The sequence below is a fragment of the Schistocerca gregaria genome, chromosome 10, assembly GCF_023897955.1.
Source record: "Schistocerca gregaria isolate iqSchGreg1 chromosome 10, iqSchGreg1.2, whole genome shotgun sequence".
NCBI lineage: Eukaryota > Metazoa > Arthropoda > Insecta > Orthoptera > Acrididae > Schistocerca > Schistocerca gregaria.
The window spans coordinates 160,024,719-160,045,010 of record NC_064929.1 but is presented as its reverse complement, the minus strand read 5'-3'; the positions used below and the strand labels follow the sequence as shown (position 1 = coordinate 160,045,010).

At 42.9% G+C, this 20,292-nt stretch overlaps 1 protein-coding gene across 1 annotated transcript in view; it reads right to left on the bottom strand.

Moving 5' to 3' along the window:
- Positions 1-19,651, bottom strand: part of LOC126293441 (platelet glycoprotein V-like) — a 28,649-nt gene extending 8,998 nt beyond the window's left edge. The window contains exons 1-3 of the mRNA XM_049986674.1: positions 19,456-19,651; positions 15,323-16,211; positions 97-488 (exon numbers count right to left, since the gene is read on the bottom strand). Of these exons, the coding sequence (XP_049842631.1) occupies positions 97-488; positions 15,323-16,211; positions 19,456-19,457 (1,283 nt within the window). The 5' untranslated portion in view covers positions 19,458-19,651. The remainder of the gene's footprint in view (positions 1-96; positions 489-15,322; positions 16,212-19,455) is intronic.
- Between the last annotated feature and the right edge of the window lie 641 nt (positions 19,652-20,292).

Here is a 20,292-nt window from a genome sequence, read left to right as displayed (position 1 = left end):
ATGCAATGTCATATCACGACCCAGTTCAGAAACCCACTGCTCTCTCGAGTACACAGACAAAGTGTAAATTTCAAAGTAATAAAAAACAATTCGTACCGCCTAAGACTGTTGTTTTCGAGCGAGACAGTCCGGAGCTCTGTTTTGTTGGCGAAGAGTCGCCCGGGCAGGCTCTTGAGACGGTTGTGGTCGACGAAGAAGAATGCCAGCTGGGGGCAGCCGCCCAGCACTACCTCTGGCAGCTCCTGGAGGAGGTTCCCTGACATCACCAGCTGCAGCAGGGCAGTGTTCGGCCTGAAGACATCGGCAGGCAGTGAGGCCAGCCGGTTGTCGGACAGGTAGAGGTAGCGCAGGCTCTGCAGACCGGCGAACACGTCTGCAGGGAGGGTGCTGAGGGCGTTACCACTGAGCTCCAGCGTAGTCAGCTGGCGGGTGTGCCGGAACAACTCTGCCTCCAGGGACTCCAGTCTGTTGGAGCGCAGGCTCAATACCTGGGACAGAAAGACTGTACAGTACAAACTCGACTGACTCTCAGGCCCACAATACGTGGGTGACTCTCGTTTCTGGGTTTTGGAGCGGTAGCTGATCTTTTAGGTAATTATCCATTGTTTCAGGTCACTAGTCCTCTGACTGGTTTGATACTGAGCCGTGGTAATATTTGCTGTTTTGAAGAGTGCGCCGGAGCGCGTAGTGTGAAGCAGTCGCCCTCCGTTTCTGGCGGTGGCGCCGCTGTGGCAATCGCAGCTTTGGTGTCGCCCTCTGTTCACGTGCATTTAAGGGGCCCTATGATCTCGCTAGGGGGAGGAGACGGAGGCAGTTGGTCAGCCGGGTCAGTTTGGGGCAGTCAGTGTCTGTCTGTCGTCCGGAGTGCCAGTATATGTTAGGCCGCCAGTCTGCTCGAGTTTGTTCAGGCCATGGGTATTGGCGGTTGGATCGATCGGTTGGTCGGTCGCGCACTGAGACATAAGATGACTTGTCCGTCTTTAGCGTCGGCGCATGAGGTCGCCACGTGAGTCCAGTGGGCCGCGCCATATAGCTGGGGGTTGTGGCTTCGCGGCCGACACGAGAGCAACAGGAGTGAAGCCACGACATCGGTCTGGCCGGCGCGAGCTGCGACGCCGTGAGACGGGATATTGGCGCGCCTTCCTGCGTCCGTTGAAGTGGTTGGCAGCGGACGGTTCGGGAGAGCGTTTTGGGCGTGCTGCGCCAGGTCTTCGCCAGACATCGTAGTTTATTAAAGGTTAAGTGATTCGTGATATGTTGTTTCATTTACTTGTCAAATTCTACTTGTGTTCTTGGTCAGTCTCTCGTCTCCAGCTTGTTCGTCTGTCTCTCTTCCGCATTTATTAGGCAGTTAGTGTCTGTCTGTCGGTCTGCCGTACGTTAATAGCTGCCTCTGTCATGTTTGTCGGATTCAGTGCTAACGAATTTATTGCCTGAGGTGTAAAGGCCGAATTCCTGAAATATGTTTTTATCTTGCCCATCATCTTGAGAGTGTAATATAGGGCATGTTTGTGTATTTTATGTAAGACTGCTTTTCATGGGTTTTTATTTAAATGGTCATTTTAGTATATAAAGTTGCCACCCTTCCACCGTAAGAGTTTTCTTTTAAAAACAAGCTGTACTTTCGGTGGCAAGTCTTTTTTTTTTTTAATGTGAGTGTTTTGTACCATTTCCATCCGTGCTACGGGGTGCATAGTTTATGTGTTTGTGTTAGTTGTTAGAATTTGTAGTTTAAAGTATTCTAGTGTGTTGCAGATTTGCACCAGTGTAGTCTCTCAGAGGTTGTTGTGAGCGGTCGTGATTACGGCCGTGTCAAAAGCGGCAAGGTTCTCAGCCCAAAAGCTCATACTGTAAAAAAAATAAAAAAATAGAGGGTGCTTTGTGATTATAATTTTTAAATCAGTTTTTAAAATGAAACGGTTTTTAGGAATAAAATTTCCATTTCTTGAAATTTAATTTGTTTTCTTTAGTTACCCACTGGCAATTACTTCTACGCTGACATAGTGTTATTAAATGTGTTAATGTTCTCGATGAATCGTTAGTAAATAAAGTAAATTCTTTAAGGAAAGATTTTGAAAGTAAAATCCACGGTTCAGATACAATGAGCCACAGTTCTCCTACATCCACATCTACATACGTGCTCTGCAAGCCAAGGTGTGGTGCGTGGCAGAGGGTACCCTATGCTACTACCAGTTATTTTTCTCTCATATCCCACCTGGTAACAGTATGTCTTAATCTTCTCGAAAAGAATATCGTTTTCCCTCCAGGGATTCCTATTTGAGTTCCCTAGGCACCCCCATAACACCTGCATGTTGTTCGAAGCTACTGGCAAGAAATCTACCACCCCGCCTCTCAGTTGCCTCGATGTCTTCCTTTAAACCAAAGTGGTACGGCTCCCAAACACTCGGACAGTACTGAACCTTGGATTGGACTAGTGTTTGGTATCGGTCTCCTTTTTCCTAAAATTCCCCCAATAAATAAAATGTCGACCATTCACCTTCCCGACTACTGTCCTTACATGCTCGTTCGATATCGTATTCCTCTGTAACGTTAAGTCCAGTTGTTTAATGGAAGTGACTGTGTCAACCAGCACACTACTAGTTCTCTGTTCGAACATTGTAGGTTTATTTTTGTTGTTTATCTGCATTAACTTACGTTTTGCCACATTTAGAGCTCGCTGCCATGGATCACAGCAACTGTAAATTTTGTGAAGTTGTATTTGCCTATAGCCACTCAATTTTGGGACCCTACCATATACCACGGCATCATCAGCAAACAACAGCAAATTGCTGCCCACCATGTACGCCTAATGATTTACGCATGCAGAGCAACAGCGGTCCTATCCCACTTTCCTGGGGCCCTCCTAACGATACCATGATCTCTGATGAATACTCGCCGTCGAGGACAGCATACTGGGTTCTATTATTTAACAAGTCCTCCAGCCACTCACTTATCTGGAAACTTATCTCGCATTCTCGGATCTTCGTTAACAAGAGCATCGTGTCAGATGCTTTCTGGAAATCTAGAAATATGGAATCCGCCTTCATTCATTGTTCGCAGGATCTCATGTGAAAAAAGTATAAGCTGAGTTTTGCACAAGCGTTTCATTTGAAAAACGTCCTGATTTGTGGAGAGAAGCTTTTTCCTCTCAAGGTAATTTATTATATTCGAACTGAGAATATGTTCAAGGATCCTTCAGCAAACCGATGGCGAAAATATTGGCCTTTGATTTCGCGGGTTCGTCCTTTTACTCTTCTGATATACAGAAATCACCAGCAATATTTTACGGTCGCTTCTGACTTTGCGCTGTACCATTCTCTTTGTCTGAGAGTAGCACTTGCCTTGTTCTCAGCTATTTGTTGGATATATTGTAATCTCTGTCTTCCCCTATAGTTTTTACTCTGTACAACTCTTTAATACCAGGTGAGATTATTCCCTGATGTTATAACAAGTGTATATTATCCTGTCTTATCATTGTATAGCATACAAAGGTATTTCTATCTTCTCCGATTCTGCAGATAATCTCATTTCTCGTCACCCACACTATGTGGCAAAACAGTAAGGTGTCAGGCAAATCCAACACCTTCCATGAAAACCCTGACATGATAAGCAAATCCAGTAGTATGTCACGTAGTTCCGAATAAATCGTGACATTAAATTAACCAAAGTAATACGAGTAACGAGTGAGCAAATGGAATACCACAGACTAACACAAGAATGCCTAAATGCATGTCGTACCTTCCCACCGTGAGACCGACGCAGTTCTGAGGGGAGAAACGAGAACAGAAGCCGAGAGCAGAACCGTGTTAAGCTAGAAGGCCCTACGATAAGGGACGGACTGGAAACCCACGTCGCCAGCTAACCACTAGGACAACGCCAGCTGCAAGTTTTAGCGTGAGACTTTTTCGCGTCTCAGGTACGACAAGGACCACCCCACAGCTCATGTTAAAAGATAGAGCCCACCAGAAGAACAGTATATATCTTACGATAACGCTAAAAGGACCACACCAGCTGCAGGTTTTAGCGTGAGACTTTTTAGCGTCTCTGTTACGTTGCAAACTTTAAAAACATTGCCCCACCACGAAAAGTATAACGTTTCTCATTGGATAGACAGAATTTTTGTAGGCAGAGCTTCAGGTTAACATTGAGACCCTGATTGGTCAGATGAAAACACAGCCAGATAGTTTTTTTAAACCAACTTCGGTAAATTGTAGTAACGAGAAGTTAGAAGGAGTTGCTTCCGAGACGCCGAGCTGGATGGCTACTGCGCCGGCCGCTGCCGCCCTGACGCTGCTTAAACACCGACAAGGTAATGAACGCACGCGATGCCGCGTTTTTGAGCGCATAAGGCTTCACTCAGAACTGCAGAAGTCTCATCTGTTACACCCCCTTTTTGCGTAACACTAGTGTCGATCGTTAATTAAAACTCATGGTGTTCACATTTGCCACTTGAAGAACAGATCTGAAATGCGATGATTTTTCTTTTATATAGTTATTGAGAAGCCACATCAGCCACTGTAATTTACGACAAGTTAAATAAGTAATTAAAGATAATTGAGGGTCACTGTAGACCATTTTGATAGTTGTAGACCAGTTTGATAGTTTTCTCTTTTGTGAAACTTAAATTAAACCGAGATTATAGATGTGATATGGCACAGGTCATCCTTCGATCGATTGTAGAACTTGGAAACCCATTCTGGGAATATTCGTTCACATTTTTGTTGAACGCAGTTGGTTTTTACCATCCTGTATTAAAACATTTCCTTTTATCAATAGTGCAATTTATAAACGATGTTTTGTGAGTAGAATGAAATTTCCAATGGTAAATTTAACTGCTTTTTCGACGTTATTTTACCAGCTAACTAAAAATAGGAAAGCCTTGAACCCTTTCCACTAAATTTAGTTAGTATTAATATTCTTTTATAGGGAGTGCAGTGGAGCTGACGCTGAAATCATTTAGTATTTGGTTATATCATCGCTAGTCTCACTGAACTCTTCTGAATTATACATGTCATGTGTGGTCTGGCGTCTCCTTACCAGCAACAGGTCCCAGGTTCAAACTAGTTAATTCCCTAAAAATCACGCTCAGAGCGTCGTTGCGCGAAAGTGGTAGGGAGACACGATATAGAACAAACAGACACCACCATGAATGTTTAGAAAACGTTTACAAACATCCACTGCTGTTCACTCCAAATAAGGCAACCATGTAAGTAAAATGTTGCAAAAGTTCACAAGAGTGCAACAGGGCCGGCCGCAGTGGCCGAGCGGTTTTAGGCGCTTCAGTCTGGAACCGCGCAACCGCTACGGTCGCAGGTTCGAATCCTGCCCCGGGAACGGATGTGTGTGATGTCCTTATGTTAGTTAGGTTTACGTAGTTCTAAGTTCTAGGGGACTGATGACCTCAGATCTTAAGTTTCATAGCGCTCGGAGCAATTTGAACCAGTAGAACAGGAAAAAGTTTTGGGCAATGACACTGATATAATCACTTTGCAAATCGCTAACTAGTTTCTGCGTTAGCACGCCTTATTGGTTTCATAGTAAAAACTTTATAAAGGTTATGATTTTAGTTGCAGTGTTGCACATAGTGAAACCAAGTTTTCTGAATTACAGTAATTTGCTGCTTAGTCTGTCGTTAGTTGGAGCAAAATATCCAAATATTTTGTATTCTCTACAACTGTACAGTGTCAGCGGTGTAGCTAATATCAAGTATAGTGTAGTACAACGTGACAAACGGTGCGCAGCTTCTGATCCACTTGTTAGGACTACAGTCTCTTGATCATGGGATTCTGAGTTCAGTTCCAAGCCTTGATGGAGATTGTACTGGGTGCTTGTGTGTAATCATTTCATCTCATCTTCATCACAAAGACGCGCAAGTCACCAAAGTAGCGTCAAATAGAAAGAATTGCACCAAGTGGCCGAATAATCCTCAACCAATAAAGCCATACCTCTCAAACGAACATATCGGGTTTAACATTCGACTGAACCCTAATACGTGTGTTTGATGGTTTATGCTAATTTTCGATCGTTAGTTCCACTGTTTTTGTTATTCTTGAGACAATCCACAGTACATTAATAAAATTTTTTGTTCTTTTATAAAGTTGTTAGTGAACCCACGAATGCTTCACAACTGCCGCAAATGTATGTGACTCGGATATAGGTCCTATTTTCCTACTCTCCTATCACTTTGTCTACCACCACCTCCCTTCTCTCTTTTTCTAACACCTCCTCCTTCATCCTCTTTCAGTGCCTCACCTCCTCCCCCTCTATCTCTCTGTCTCTCCATCTCCTCCTCCTCAATCTCTGTCTCTCTGACCGTCTCCTTCTGTCTCCTCTCTATGTTCATTTCCTCCCCCTCTCTCTGCCATTTCATCCCCATCTCTCTGTCCATCTCGCGTAAGTGTAATCTGTGAATAGGTAGGAGTACAAAGCTTCGGACGATTAGGGTTCCGTAATAGTATTCTAATCATAAGCCGATAAGTCATAAATAGGGCTTTTCTGATTTCTCTTAAAAGCGACTTTGAGGAAGAAAACAAAACAGCACATTGTCGTGTGTACAATTTTAGTTCAAAATCACATATAAGGAGACAGAATATATGTACAGGAGAAACCGACTGCTAGAAAGAAAACAAAACAACGCATTTTCACAGCACAGGAAGATTTTAATCTAACAATGGTTCCACTTAAGGAAATGGGCCCAAAGATCTTCGAGATATTTGCTGTGGACAACAACGTATCTGAAGTAAGTTGGTAAAGAACTTCTCAAGAATTTTTCTAACAAAGGCCCCACTTAAGGACATGGTTTAAAAGCTCTTCGAGAATTTCTCTGACGACAACAGCGTCTATATAGATTAGTATAGATGTGTACAGTCACGAAACTAAAAACCACATTATTTTTCTTAACAATATAAAAAGAGGAAAAAACAATAAAACAGAGCGATCAAGAGAAAGAAAGAACATAAAAGGGGAAGTATAAAATGAGGTTGAGAAAGTGAGGTAGTTTCTAGCTGTAAACAAATGTTAAAATTAATGAAAGGTAACAGGAATGGCAAAAAAAGGATCACACTTGAAAACCGCTACACAGCGGAAACTGTGCAATAGTGGAGAATTGAAAATCAAAGGAAATTTTAGCCCAGCTAACGACTAGTGCGAAAGACTCTTGTAATTAAGGAAAGGAACTATTATGATAGTGAATAACGGCTGTAAATAGGCTGAATGTAACTGACAAGGTGTTTGCTTCAACGGGGACCACAAAGAGTTATTTTAAATGAAAGGATACAATAACCTATCTCACAGTGCTCACTGCGATATTAAAAGTCTGTAATGGCAAATGAAAATCTGTGCCGCAATGGGATTCGAGAGCGGATGTCATACACATCGCGAGGTATCATCTTAAGGACTTGGGTCATGCGGGAATAAATCCATGACCGAGACGTAAGTGTAATATTTTCCTCTTGTTATTTCCTATCACTGCAGCCAAGAGGTCATACACAGAATATGGGGGAGAGGCAACAACGAAGGAACAGATTTGGTCAAAAAATGGTTCAAATGCCTCTGAGCACTATGGGAGTTAACTTCTGAAGTCATCAGTCCCCTATAACTTAGAGCTACTTAAACCTAACTAACCTAACGACATCTCAAACATCCATGCCCGAGGCAGGATTCGAACCTGCGACCGTAGCGGCCGCGCGGTTCCAGACTGAAGCACCTAGAACCGCTCGGTCACTTCGGCCGGCCAGATTTGGTCACATTGGAAGCTTAAGTCAGTGGAGGAGGCGGTTTCGGACATTGTAATTGGTCAAGGCGAGTACTCATGGCAAGCACGAGACCAACTTGGGATCGTAATCTAGCACAAACAACGAGCAGTGCCACAACAAAAGCTTGAAGTTAATAGATATTGTTAAAATCTGTTATTTCAAAGTTTCTATGAATAAGATGACACTAGGGTCAATGAAACAGCTCGATTTTTCCACCAAATCCATACCCTCAGTTCTACATGTCACACATAGATCTTCCGAGAGATTCGGGTATTCGGAAACAATAGAATGTATCGGTGACATTGAAAAATTCTGTCGGTGTTGACAGTGTTCTCAGATCACGTAACTGATTTAGGCTACAGCTACAAATTTTCAGTTTTCGCCAGGGTGACTGCTAATATCATGTTGAACGCGTTAACTGAGTTCATTGAAACGTTTCAAAAATAGCTCTGTGCACTATGGGACTTTACTTCTGAGGCATCAGTCTCCTATAACTTAGAACTACTTAAACCTAACTAACCTAAGGACATCACACAGATCCATGGCCGAGGCAGGATTCGAATCTGCGACCATAGCGGTCGCGCGGTTCCAGACTATAGCGCCTAGAACCGCTCGGCCACCCCGGCCGGCCATCTCACCGTTTCCATGGATAAGAACATTCTGAGCGTTTTTGGTACAGCCTGTTCAGTTCATCAGATCCGTCCCCATATTTGTGCTACACCTAGAGATCCTCATACGGCAGTGTTGGATAGAAATATGAGCAAACACAGGAAGTTTTTGTGTATTCATGAGATTTTTAACGATGGCCCAATTAATGAATGTAATAAGATGATAAGGATTTTTAACCTGACCTCGCCCAAATTTTCAGCAGCCACGAGAGAGGAGCTAATCCATTTTGGTGTAACATGGTAACACTGTATTGAAATAGTTCAAACTTGAAAGGTACTGTGCACTGGTAGGTGAAAACAAACAATTCCTTACTAACGGGAAGTCTCAATTTTTTTGCGGCTACGTAGCGCACTCAAATGACTGTATTTGGGCATCGAGTGTTGAACTGTACTGCATGATGATTGACCGGTATTGAACCAAACAAGTAAATAAAAATAAAGAATCTCTGCAGAGAAAATAAAATTCATGTTTGATTTAAAACAAGCAAACACCGTCCGAACAGACATTGAAGGCCCAAAGGTATCGACCGGCCGCTGTGTCGTCCTCTGCTGATAGTCGTCATTGGATGCAGGTATAGAGGGGCATATAGTCAGCAACCCCTCTCTTCGCTGTTTTCAGTTTCCTACTTCTCAGTCAAGTAGCTCCTCAATCGTCCTCGCACGGGCGTGACCCATCCAAGCGTTAGCCAAGCCCGACAGCGCTTAAATTTGATGATCTGTCGTGAGCCGGTGTTACCACTCCGGCAAGGCCGTTGACATGATTCATCTGAACTGACTCCAAAATATTTAAGGGGGTTTTAAGGGGGGGGGGGGAGGCAGGACGTCAAACAGGTCGACTTGGAGCAGGAGAGGCACCACAGGGCATTTTAATCTCCACTGTCTACACTTTTACAAATAAATTCTTACAACTTTGTCAGCATGACCAGGAAGGATTCAAGATTCACATTCATAGCAATGAAAGTTCAAAAATATAACCAAACTACTTTGTTACAAGTGAAATTTCATATTTTTTCACTTACTATTGGCTGCATTTGTTGCTATAGATACACTTTTCTTCATAAGTAAGAGAGATTCTCCGATGAATATTGCACAGCATGCAAAACTCACTTTCAGGTGTATGAAACTATGGAATTTATTTAATTTATGAAAAAATTAATGAACTGTTACATTTTAAACTTCTTGTTTAGAAGAAATTCAAATTTTATTATTATTTATCTCAACTTTTACCACAGATTTTAATAGATTTGGAAAATTCTAGAGTTCTGCATTAAGGAGTTTGTGTTTAGCAAGCAGTGCAAAATTCGTGGATGAATCTCTCTTACTGATGAAGAAAAGTGTACCGATAGCAACAAATTAAATTTCACTTGTAAAAAAAGATCTCCTTGTGTTTTTGAGCTTTTACTGCTACGAATGTGAATCCTGAATCCTTCCTGGACATGCTGACAAAGTTTTATGAATTTATTTGCAAAAGTATAGACAGTGGAAATTAAAATGTCCTGTGGTGCCTCTCCTGCTCCAAGTCGGCCCATTTGACGTCCTACCCCCTTTAACGACATATATTGAGAAAACAGAAAAGATAAAGTAGTTGAATATTCGGGAGAGACTATTTACCCCCTTTAACAACATGTATTGACAAAACAGAAAAGATAAAGAAGTTGAATATTCGGGAGAGACTATTCAAGCAATGGCTTTTGAAAAATCTGATTTAGTGAAAAGGATACACAAATTGAAAAAAGCGTATAATATAACTAAGAATACTTTCAACAGAAAGAGCTCATGTGAAAAAATTTAAAAAAAGGTACTACAGCACAGCAGTGAATCTACAATGTTTATATGTTGGTGAATATTTAGTATTAAATTACATGCTCCAAATATTAGAAAGAAAAATTACACGCAAAAATTAGGACCTCAGGAAAGCGCAGCACTTTTAACTTTAGGTTCCATAAAATGTTCAAATGTGTGTGAAATATTGTGGGACTTAACTATTAAGGTCATCAGTCCATAAGTTTACACACTACTTAACCTAAATTATCCTAAGGACAAACACACACACCCATGCCCGAAGGAGGACTCGAACCTCCGCCGGGACCAGCCGCACAGTCCATGACTGCAGAGCATAAGACCGCTCGGCCAATCCTGCGCGGCTAAGTTAAGATGTTACGATACAGTTTATGAGAGCATAGAGAAAAACACCAGAAACAACATGGAAGAGGAGACGCATGTACGGAACTGGTGAAATAGAGTCATCCAGCAGATCGTCAGATATCTTAGGGAGAAGAAACCAACTGCATGTAGAAGGCTGAAGCAAAAAAAGTTCAAATGTGTATGAAATCTTATGCGACGTAACTGCTACGGTCATCAGTTCCCAAGCTTACACACAACTTAAATTATCATAAGGACAAACACACACACACACACCCATGCCCGAGGGAGGACTCGAACCTCCGCCGGGACCAGGGCTGAAGAAAAGGAGCAACTTATCAGAAGAAGAAACACTGGAACGAAAGATTTTTTTAGGGAAAACAATTTTAAAACACGAAGAATTCCAAGACATGACGGAAAAGAAAAGTGGCACAAAATGATGTGAGGAATAAGGGACGTCCTGAGACAATAGCAGAGAAATAGCAGAGGACTAAGAACAGACTGGTTCCATTCTATGTTGGGTGTTTGGGACAGCAGCCGATTATAAATTTCCCGAAATAAGAAAGAATTTGTTGTAAATTGTTTTATCTATTTGTTGGCAATGGGGCGTTTCGCCTTGTGGATCATTTTCTGATTAACATAGGGGTATAAAATAGCATTTTGAGACATACGCACTTATGTGTGTCAGATTGATAGGAAATTTCTAGCAAGATTTAATGATCGTTTATTTAACAAGGATGGACATGTTAAAAAGAATTAGACTTTCGCTGAGCGCTCCTGAAGTTAAAGAACTTACATGTACTACATACCACGTGCAAAGGCAAAAAGCTAATTCGTTTAGAGCAAACAGAAGATGATGATGATGATGATGACAGGTTTGTGGAGCACTCAACTGCGTGGTTATGAGCTCAGACCAATCTCGCCACTCTCAGAAATGATGATTAAATCATGAGGACAACACAAACACCCAGTCGTCTCGAGGCAGGTGCAAATCCCCGACCCCGCCGGGAATCGAAACCGGGACCACGTTCTCGGAAAGAGAGATCGAGACCGAGAGACCACGAGCTGCGGACAAAATAGAAGAGTTCTTAAGCTCTCCGCTCAATGATCTATTGGTTAGCCAAAACCAGTTTTATTATGGTACTCACGATATTAACCCATCAGTAGTTCTTTATCGTGAAGTGACACTACATTTCTCATTCCTTTATCTTTTTAATGGTTTTTTATTTTACCACCTGTTATGCTTTACTCTCATTTTAAGTTTTATTTTTGGGAAAGTTATAACAATTTCGTGAATTATAGACGTCGTTTTACCCTCACATAACCGCGCGGGATTAGCCGAGCGGTCTGAGGCGCTGCAGTCATGGACTATGCTGCTGGTCCCGGCGAAGGTTCGAGACCTCCCTCGGGCATGGGTGTGTGTGTGTCTGTTCTTAGGAAAATTTAGGTTAAGTAGTGTGTAAGCTTAGGGACTGATGACCTTAGCAGTTAAGTCCCATAAAATTTCACACACCCTTACATAGCTTACATCTTTGCACTTGTTTTTTCACTGTAACTGTGCTAATTTAATTTTAACAATATTAGTGTTTACTAAATTTATTGGTTTTTTTGCGCATGTAATTTAGCTGTGCAACCACTTTCCTTAAATTAACCAGTGCCATCTATCCTTAATTGCAAGGTGCCGGAGCTAGCAGTGTATTTAACACTAAATTCATCTAGAATCTTCATATGCTCTATGCCCCCCCCCCCCCCCTGTTCTAACTCCGACTTTTGCTGTTGCACATGGATTAACAAGAAACGCGAACTGGCTGTAATCGACCCTGCAAGTGGAGTAGAAAAGAGTTTGGCACCTGCAATAATTTAATTTGATAGACATTAATTAAATAAAGAAAAGTTTCAGTAACATACTGAGCAATGAAAGAGTTGCTCTGCCGACTAACAGAATGAAAGTTCTGTCCAAAATAAGAATTTGATTTATTATGAGTAAACTCAAAATCGTAAATAAAACACATGAAACATTTACAATACATCAAATTGGATCAAATTGGATACTAAAATAAATGCTATGAAGGTGAAGTTGCCCATAAACTAGCCTGTGACATTTATGACGAAGTGGTATGTGGAGCCAATTCCTTGCAACTCAAATCTTAAGAGAAACACACAGCCAGCCCAACATTAATTGCTGCTACAGTAGTGAGAACTCAGAAAATGAACACCCAAGACAGAACAAAGTTAGAAAAAGAAGAACAGGTGCGCTCTGCTGAGCTCTGGTTATCACCTAGGAAAATCCCTATCTGCCGGTGCTGCGGACATACATTACCAAACCGTCTTCTTAACTGCAAGAACACGATCTGGCGTACCGGAGGCGATGGCTGGTTACTTCGACGTCCCGTCGTTTTGATGATAATGTCGCGAGTATAGCCCGAAACAAATTATCCTGGTCTGGTTGTTCCAGACTAAAGACTTCCTAGCAATACAAATGCGCCTCTGAGGGAGACGAAGAAGGCTCGCCACACAATCACTGACGGTACAGTGATTGATTTTAACAAGCGAAGTCACACAGTAACTAACATACAGTCAAATTTAGCAAAAACTGCTCAAGACAGACAACATAGGCCGCTTGTACGCAGAACGCTCAATTGCCAACTGTACTCGGAAAGTTACGTTGAAGTCGAAACTGCAGCAACTTCGTCAAACAGTTACAATTGAATAAAAGTATGTTAGACAGCCAACGGAAGGCAGGCTGTCCAGAGCAGCGAGAGCTCAGTCTTCTAACCTACTCTGACCGAAGGGCGAGAGCCGACGACTATAAGAGCACCCGTATAAGCCGAACAGAAAACATTCCCGCCCCCACAACAGTGGTCGTGGTTAAACGTTCCAATCAGCAACTCGAAAACCGGCGGAAAATTCCACTCTATTGCCGACGCAGTACTATTCCACCAATGGAGATACTTGGCGCCAATTTCTGCGCCGATTTTGCTACGTCACGGAGCTATGCCCTGAGCAAGCCAATCACAGTTCCGATTTTGCATAAAGCGCGGGAATTTGCCCGCCAAAACTGCCTGGGTACACAAGTCATTCCCACGCCTCGCTGGTAGCCTGCCAGAAAGTGTTTTCGCTAAAGTTTCTGCGAAGTAACGGAACCTCTAGCCCAGCCACTACGTCAGGCCCGTGCGAGCGTGTCTCCGCCGCTATTATGACAATGTCGGCGTCTGGAAAGCATCCACTCGACTCCCTCACACCCGTTGGCTTACCCTTTTAGGATCAGCAGAGCCCGCCTGTCACGGGACCACCCGGGTGACGAGAGACGCTGCCTGGGATGTCCGCGTGTGAAGGAATAGCAACTATTCACCGCATGAAATTAGAGAGGAAAATCGTAAGATAGGAATATGAGAGGGGGCTTCTGCCACCTCTCATAATGTCTGTTATTATGGGTGCATATCTTGCCTTTGCGGCTCTATGTTTGTGTGGACGGCTGCGAGGTATGACGTATCAAATGCTCTCGATTGCATTATATTTACATCTCGTCCGCTCCACTCAGCGCTTCATGCTGTGTACGCCAGAAAGCAGTTGGCTCCGTATTATGTAAGCTCTTTTAAATATTTTTCTTGGTGTGCCATAGTTGCTTTTCCCAGTAGACACTGCAGCTGTACTTGGAAATTTATTTCCGGTTTCAGGTCCCGTATGCTTTTCTGTGTCTAATGACAAAAGAACGATGTTTCCTTATAATTTTTATCTTAATGTCTTATTCTGGCATTAAAGGAGGATGTTGACTCATCAGATCACGTTTTACTTAAGTTCACAGTTATTATTTGCTGCTGAGACGGCTACGCAGCCTGCAACTTTACCTCGTTCTCTCACCACCCTTCGTTTTTAATGTGCCTATGCCTCACAATGTTATTTTAAACTCTAGGTTAATCTGAAGGTATTGTTTCCATAAGGCCAAGTTCAACAAAAAATTCAAATGGCTCTGAGCACTATCCGACTTAACTTCTGAGGTCATCTGTCCCCTAGAACTTAGAACTACTTAAACCTAACTAACCTAAGGACATCAGACACGTCCACGTCCGGGGCGAGACTCGAACCTGCGACCGTAGCGGTCGCGTGGCTCCAGCCTGCAGCGCCCAGAACCGCTCGGCCACCTCGGCCGGCGAGGTTCAACAGTCGTAAAGTATTTTATAAAATGCATTTGTCCCATTGGTCATATACCGGTTTCGTCTTTTAACCAACATCCAGGATGTAGGGTGCAACTGATTAGTTAATAGTGTGGAATATTCCTTTGAAGCTGAACCATATCGAAATTATCTAGTAAAACTGTACAGTCCTGATATAATTCGTCTTAGAATACTCAAGTCAAACAGATCTGCGATGTCTGTCTGTTCAACATGAGATATGACTGTCAGTTTTCTAAGACAAACTATATCAAATCCTTGTACAATTTTGCCGGATAATTTCGATATTGTTCAGCTTCGAAGGAAAATGGCACGCTCTTAATTAGACAGTTGTACCCTACATTCTGGAGGTTGATTAATAATCGAAACCGGTAGATGACTAATGTGACAAATAAATAACTGACGGTTCAATTGCGTTTTATTAAATAATCTGAAGGTGCCCCCACAAGGGCGAAACACGCCATTGCCAATAAATGGATAAAACAAATTGCAACCAAGACTACCTTATTTCAAGAGATTAAGAACTGAAATAAGAACTTATTCCCTAGAAATCCTAGAAGTAGAATATAAAATTGTGAGTTATTACCTTGAGACTGGCGGTAGCTGCAAATATGTCCTTTGGAAGAGACATCAGGCTGTTCGAATCTAAATGGATTTCTATCAGCGACACAGTTTTTGCGAAGATTGATGGGGGCAGGTATGTGATTTCGTTCTCTGAAGCGTGGAAAACGATGAGCAGCTCTGCATCGTCCAGTGTCCCCTCCTCTAGGGTTTTCAGATGATTTCGAGACAGAAATAGCTGTTGCAGGCTCGAAGCGTTCTTGAACGCTCCAGCAGAGATGGTGTGTATGCCATTGTGAGTGAGGTCCACGTAATCAACTTGTGGGTTTCCGGCTAGCAGACCATCGGGCAACTGTGTTAGGTGGTTGCTGACGAGCCTCAGGAAGCTGAGTGCCTTATTGTGTCTGAACGTTCCAGGCAGTATCTGCTGGATCCTGGCGTGAATGCTCACGTGTCTCAAGTCTGGGCATAGGACAAACTGATCCTCATCCAACCTCCGGATTGCACAGTCCAACCGTAGGTGCTTGAGTTTGGGCAGAGACTGGAAGACGCCAGGCTCCAAGATGGTCAAATTCGGTACCTCCATTTTGAGTTCTTCCACTAATGGGTTGTTGGAGAAGGCGGGTGATCTGACGGTCGTCATGGAGGAAGATTTAATGTGGAGGCTGTGCACGCTTGGCACATTGGCCAGCAAGGGAGCGGTCAGTTGAGTGATGGTTGGAAGTTCCAGTATCAGGAAGAGGGCGGTCTTGGAGGGGAGGCACGGAGGTGCCTGAGAGGCATTATGGCAAGATGTCACCGCTGTGGAGACCTCACAGGGACTGTCAGTCATATTGGAAGTGCCATGGACCTCAACACTACGTATCAGGATAGCTGCCACTACGATGCCTGGGACGTGAAGCCTTCGATGAAACCTGAAACATTCACCGACCATTAAGTCACACACTTAAAAGTAAAGTCTCACATATTCCTACAGGATGTAGCATCAGTCAAAATTAGAAGACAAGTTCGTGTATGTCAAGAAACCAAAACTTACAGCGATATGGGCCATATAACTTGTGGCAGTTACCTTCTGGGTCGTCATAGGAGACGGCACAATAAATTGCCACAACATGAATGTGTGAAAATCCTCAACCGATCATGATCAGGAGCGATTCAGTAGTGGTGTATGGGCATGAACTGGCAGTGAGAGATTCTCAGGGGAATATAAATGACCAAACGGTTTAACAGGTGCTGCAAAACACTGATTTGCGCAGAATGCGTTATCAGCGACGTTGGACAACATTATCCTCTCACAAAAACAACGACTGCTCCTTAAGAACAACGGGAGACCACCATATTTTCTGTGGATTGTGCGACAGTAACTTATTGCACATGTGATAGATCATGTTCAGAATGGTTAAAATGGCTCTAAGCACTATGGGACTTAACATCTGAGGTCATCAGTCCTCTAGACTTAAAACTATTTAAATCTAACTAACCTAAGGACATAACCCATATCAGTATCTGAGGCAGGATTCGAACCTGCGACCGTAGCAGCAGCACGGGTCCGGACTGAAGCGTCTAGGATCGCTCGGACACAACGGCCGGCTACGATCATGTCTCTAGACACGTGTAAATGAAATAAATTTATATAAACTCAACATCCGAAAAATACTACATTTCTGATCGATAAAGAGGTACTATGAAACGCATATCACAATGAAAACTGAATAGCAAGTCAGACACTCTAGAACTTTAAGAACTGTGAAACGGAACACTTTTCATGCTACGCGTTGCGGTTACCTCGTACGACCCCTCTCTATGTGTGACGAAGAGCGTTGTGCATTTCATTTCATATAATTCATGACGTTCTGTGGAACCATGCAATTAGAAGCAAGAACGTTATTCCTAGAAATCTCATAAAGCAAAATTAAAAAAAAAAACAGGAAAAAATTGCATCAAAAATTGAAGAAGGCATTAAAATTTACGTTAGTACTTGCACTTAGTTACGGCAATGGCCTTGCCGCAGTGGATCCACCGGTTCCCGTGAGATCGGCAAAGTTAAGCGCTGTCAGGCGTGGTCGGCACTTGGATGGGTGACCATCCAGGCCGCCAGGCGCTGTTGCCATTTTCGAGGTGCACTCAGCCTCGTGATGCCAATTGAAGAGCTCCTCGACCGAATAGTAGCGGCTTCGATCAAGTGTACCATCATAACGACCGGGAGAGCGGTATGCTGACCACACGCCCCTCCTATCTGCATCCTCCGCTGAGGATGACACGGCGGTCGGATGGTCCCGGTAGGCCACTCCTGGCCTGAAGACTGAGTGCTTTTTTTTTTAACTTGCAGTTAGTAATACGTTACAGTGAAACAGTGCAAGGAATTCTCGTACAAATCTAAGCCCTTTCATTCATTTCTTTCAGCTCGGTTGGAAGCCTCTGGAAATTAAACTTACAGAGTATAGCACACTTTACTATAGAACGGTCCTAGAACTGTTACCCAAGTGCAAATAGGTTTTGCGCCTATTGTTCACTGATTGGACGTGACACTTACTTTTGAATGTGCTGATGTTATTAACCACAAACTCATGAGGGAATATTTGTATAGGGATGGCACAAGTAGAAGTGCACTTCGTTTGGACAGCGACGTGCACGAATTTTACGAATTGATACTGTAGGTCGTACTAACTGTGTTTTTCTGGGATACAAATGTTGTGAATGTACAGAGCAGTACCAAAATAAGGGACCATAAGGTATAACTCAGCGAAAATTTGCAAAATAACAAGCAAACAAGTATTAGCTTATGCTATATAAATATGGTCGGAGTTTCAGAAACAGCATAGCTCTGGAACAGCACCGAATAAGAAACAAATTGGGAAAAAAAGTCAACTATTTTACGATATGATTTGGGTGAAGTAACTGATAATGCAGATTGGAGAAACGTAGACGAGCCATTGAATGACGCACGGAATCATGTCCACTAAATGAGGTGCCGACTCAGAATTTAAAGTTTCACCAAACAAATATCCTAGAGTTCTCGTTAAATTACTGACATTCTAATTTAAACATTTGAAATTTAAATGCTTAACCAGCACTTTACTAGCTTTTTGAGCATCACTGAAAGGAATGTCTCATGTTTCTCTAATCTATTTAATTTCCTAAACAATCTATGTAATAAAAACTTGACCTCGCGCTAGTTAATTTGAGATACCATTTGTCAGTTTCCGAGCTTTCATGTGTATACATGATCCCATTCGTCCATTTTCCATCTTTCGTATGCGTACAGGGTGAGACATTAACTATTGCCAACAAGAATAACTGCGGAAGTATGATAGGAGCTGAAAAGTTTGTGGGACAAAAGTTGCATGGCACAAGGAAAAGAATCTGGTATCAACACGATTTTCCGCTGATGGCTAGAAATGAGTCGCAGAGACAATTCCCAAATCGTTGGATTGGACGCGGAGGAGATGGGTCGTAGCCGAATCTTTCGCCAGGCTTGATGCCTCTGGATATTTTCTTGTGGGGATTCGTCAAAGACATTGTTCATAAATTCATAAAGACCCTCCAACTTACCTGAAGATATGCGAGAGGGAATTGTCAGAGCATGTGCTTCGATAAGTGCCGATGTGATAAGGAATCCATGATAAGAAGATTGCAGCACCACATTGATACCAACGGTCATCACTTCGAACACCTTCTGTAAATGGTGGCTCATGCCACTTTTGTGACCTTCAAAGTTCTTACTGTTACTCATCACTGGATTCATCTCGGCAGCCGATATCAGAAAATAAGTACCAAACTATAGCATCCCATTTAAAAATAAAACCAAGTTGACCTTCAAATGTATGAAGCGATCCCACAAAGCAACAAAAATCCAACGTCATATTATGGCCCCCGTCGTCCCATGAAACATTTGTCCCACAAACTTTTCAGCCACTAAGCTACTATCATACTTTCGGAGTGGTGGCAATAATTAGTGACTCACAATATATATATATATATATATATATATATATATATATATATATATATATATAGAGGGAGGGAGAGAGAAGGAGAGAGAGAGAGAGAGAGAGAGAGAGAGAGAGAGAGAGAGAGAGAGAGGGAGAGTGAGTAGTATCTCCTATGGAGTCTTGTTTACTCTCTACTTAGCCACTTCAACAAAAACAAGTTACTCACATGATTCGCTGATGATGAAGCCAGACGAAGGTGCTGAAACTCCAGGAGGTTACGTGCTGTCTGACTAGCGGCGTTAGGCAGCAGGAAACACCAAAGACGCCTCTCGGTGTGTCAGACCAGCTGTGGTTGTGGTCTCGCTCACGAAACACCTGTCAGGCTCCGAGACTCACGCACAGACACGCAGTGCTCGGTCCGGGGATGTTTGCGCGTCCACTGATTGCCGGAATGCCCCGTTACATCCGTCGCCGCAACAGCACGCCGGTGTTACACAATGGACCGCTGACACGGAAAACGCTGCCCCAGTAGAGCGATGGGGAGCTCGTGAGTTGCGTGCAACGACAAGCACCGTTGCCTTCTGACAGGACTACGCTGCTACAGCTCTAAGCAACACCGAGCCTTCTAACATAAGTGAGGGGAAAAGCTGCTGAATATTATCCATAGTGCATGCTGTCACACTCCGTGACTGTTCCTTTATAGGGTGTAGCAAAATATGCGCTACCAGTGACAATTAATAGTTATTTATTTGTCACACAACCTGTTTCGGGCTTGCGCCCATCCTCAGGTGTTTAAACATTCATGTACATGTTTATACTGTTGGAGATGAGTGTATAAATATGGAAAAATTATTTGCTGCTGACTACACAAATACAAGTGGGACAATTGTCAGTGGCAACGCAGCATTTGTCGAAAATGTATCTGTACTTACATAAAGATGAAGCATCATTTTTATAGCTACGCTGTGGTGACAGTTTTGCCACTTAGTTAAACACTTATTGTCATTTTCACATCCATATTTCAGTTTTATCAAGTGTAACTTCATATTCCACTATTACTATC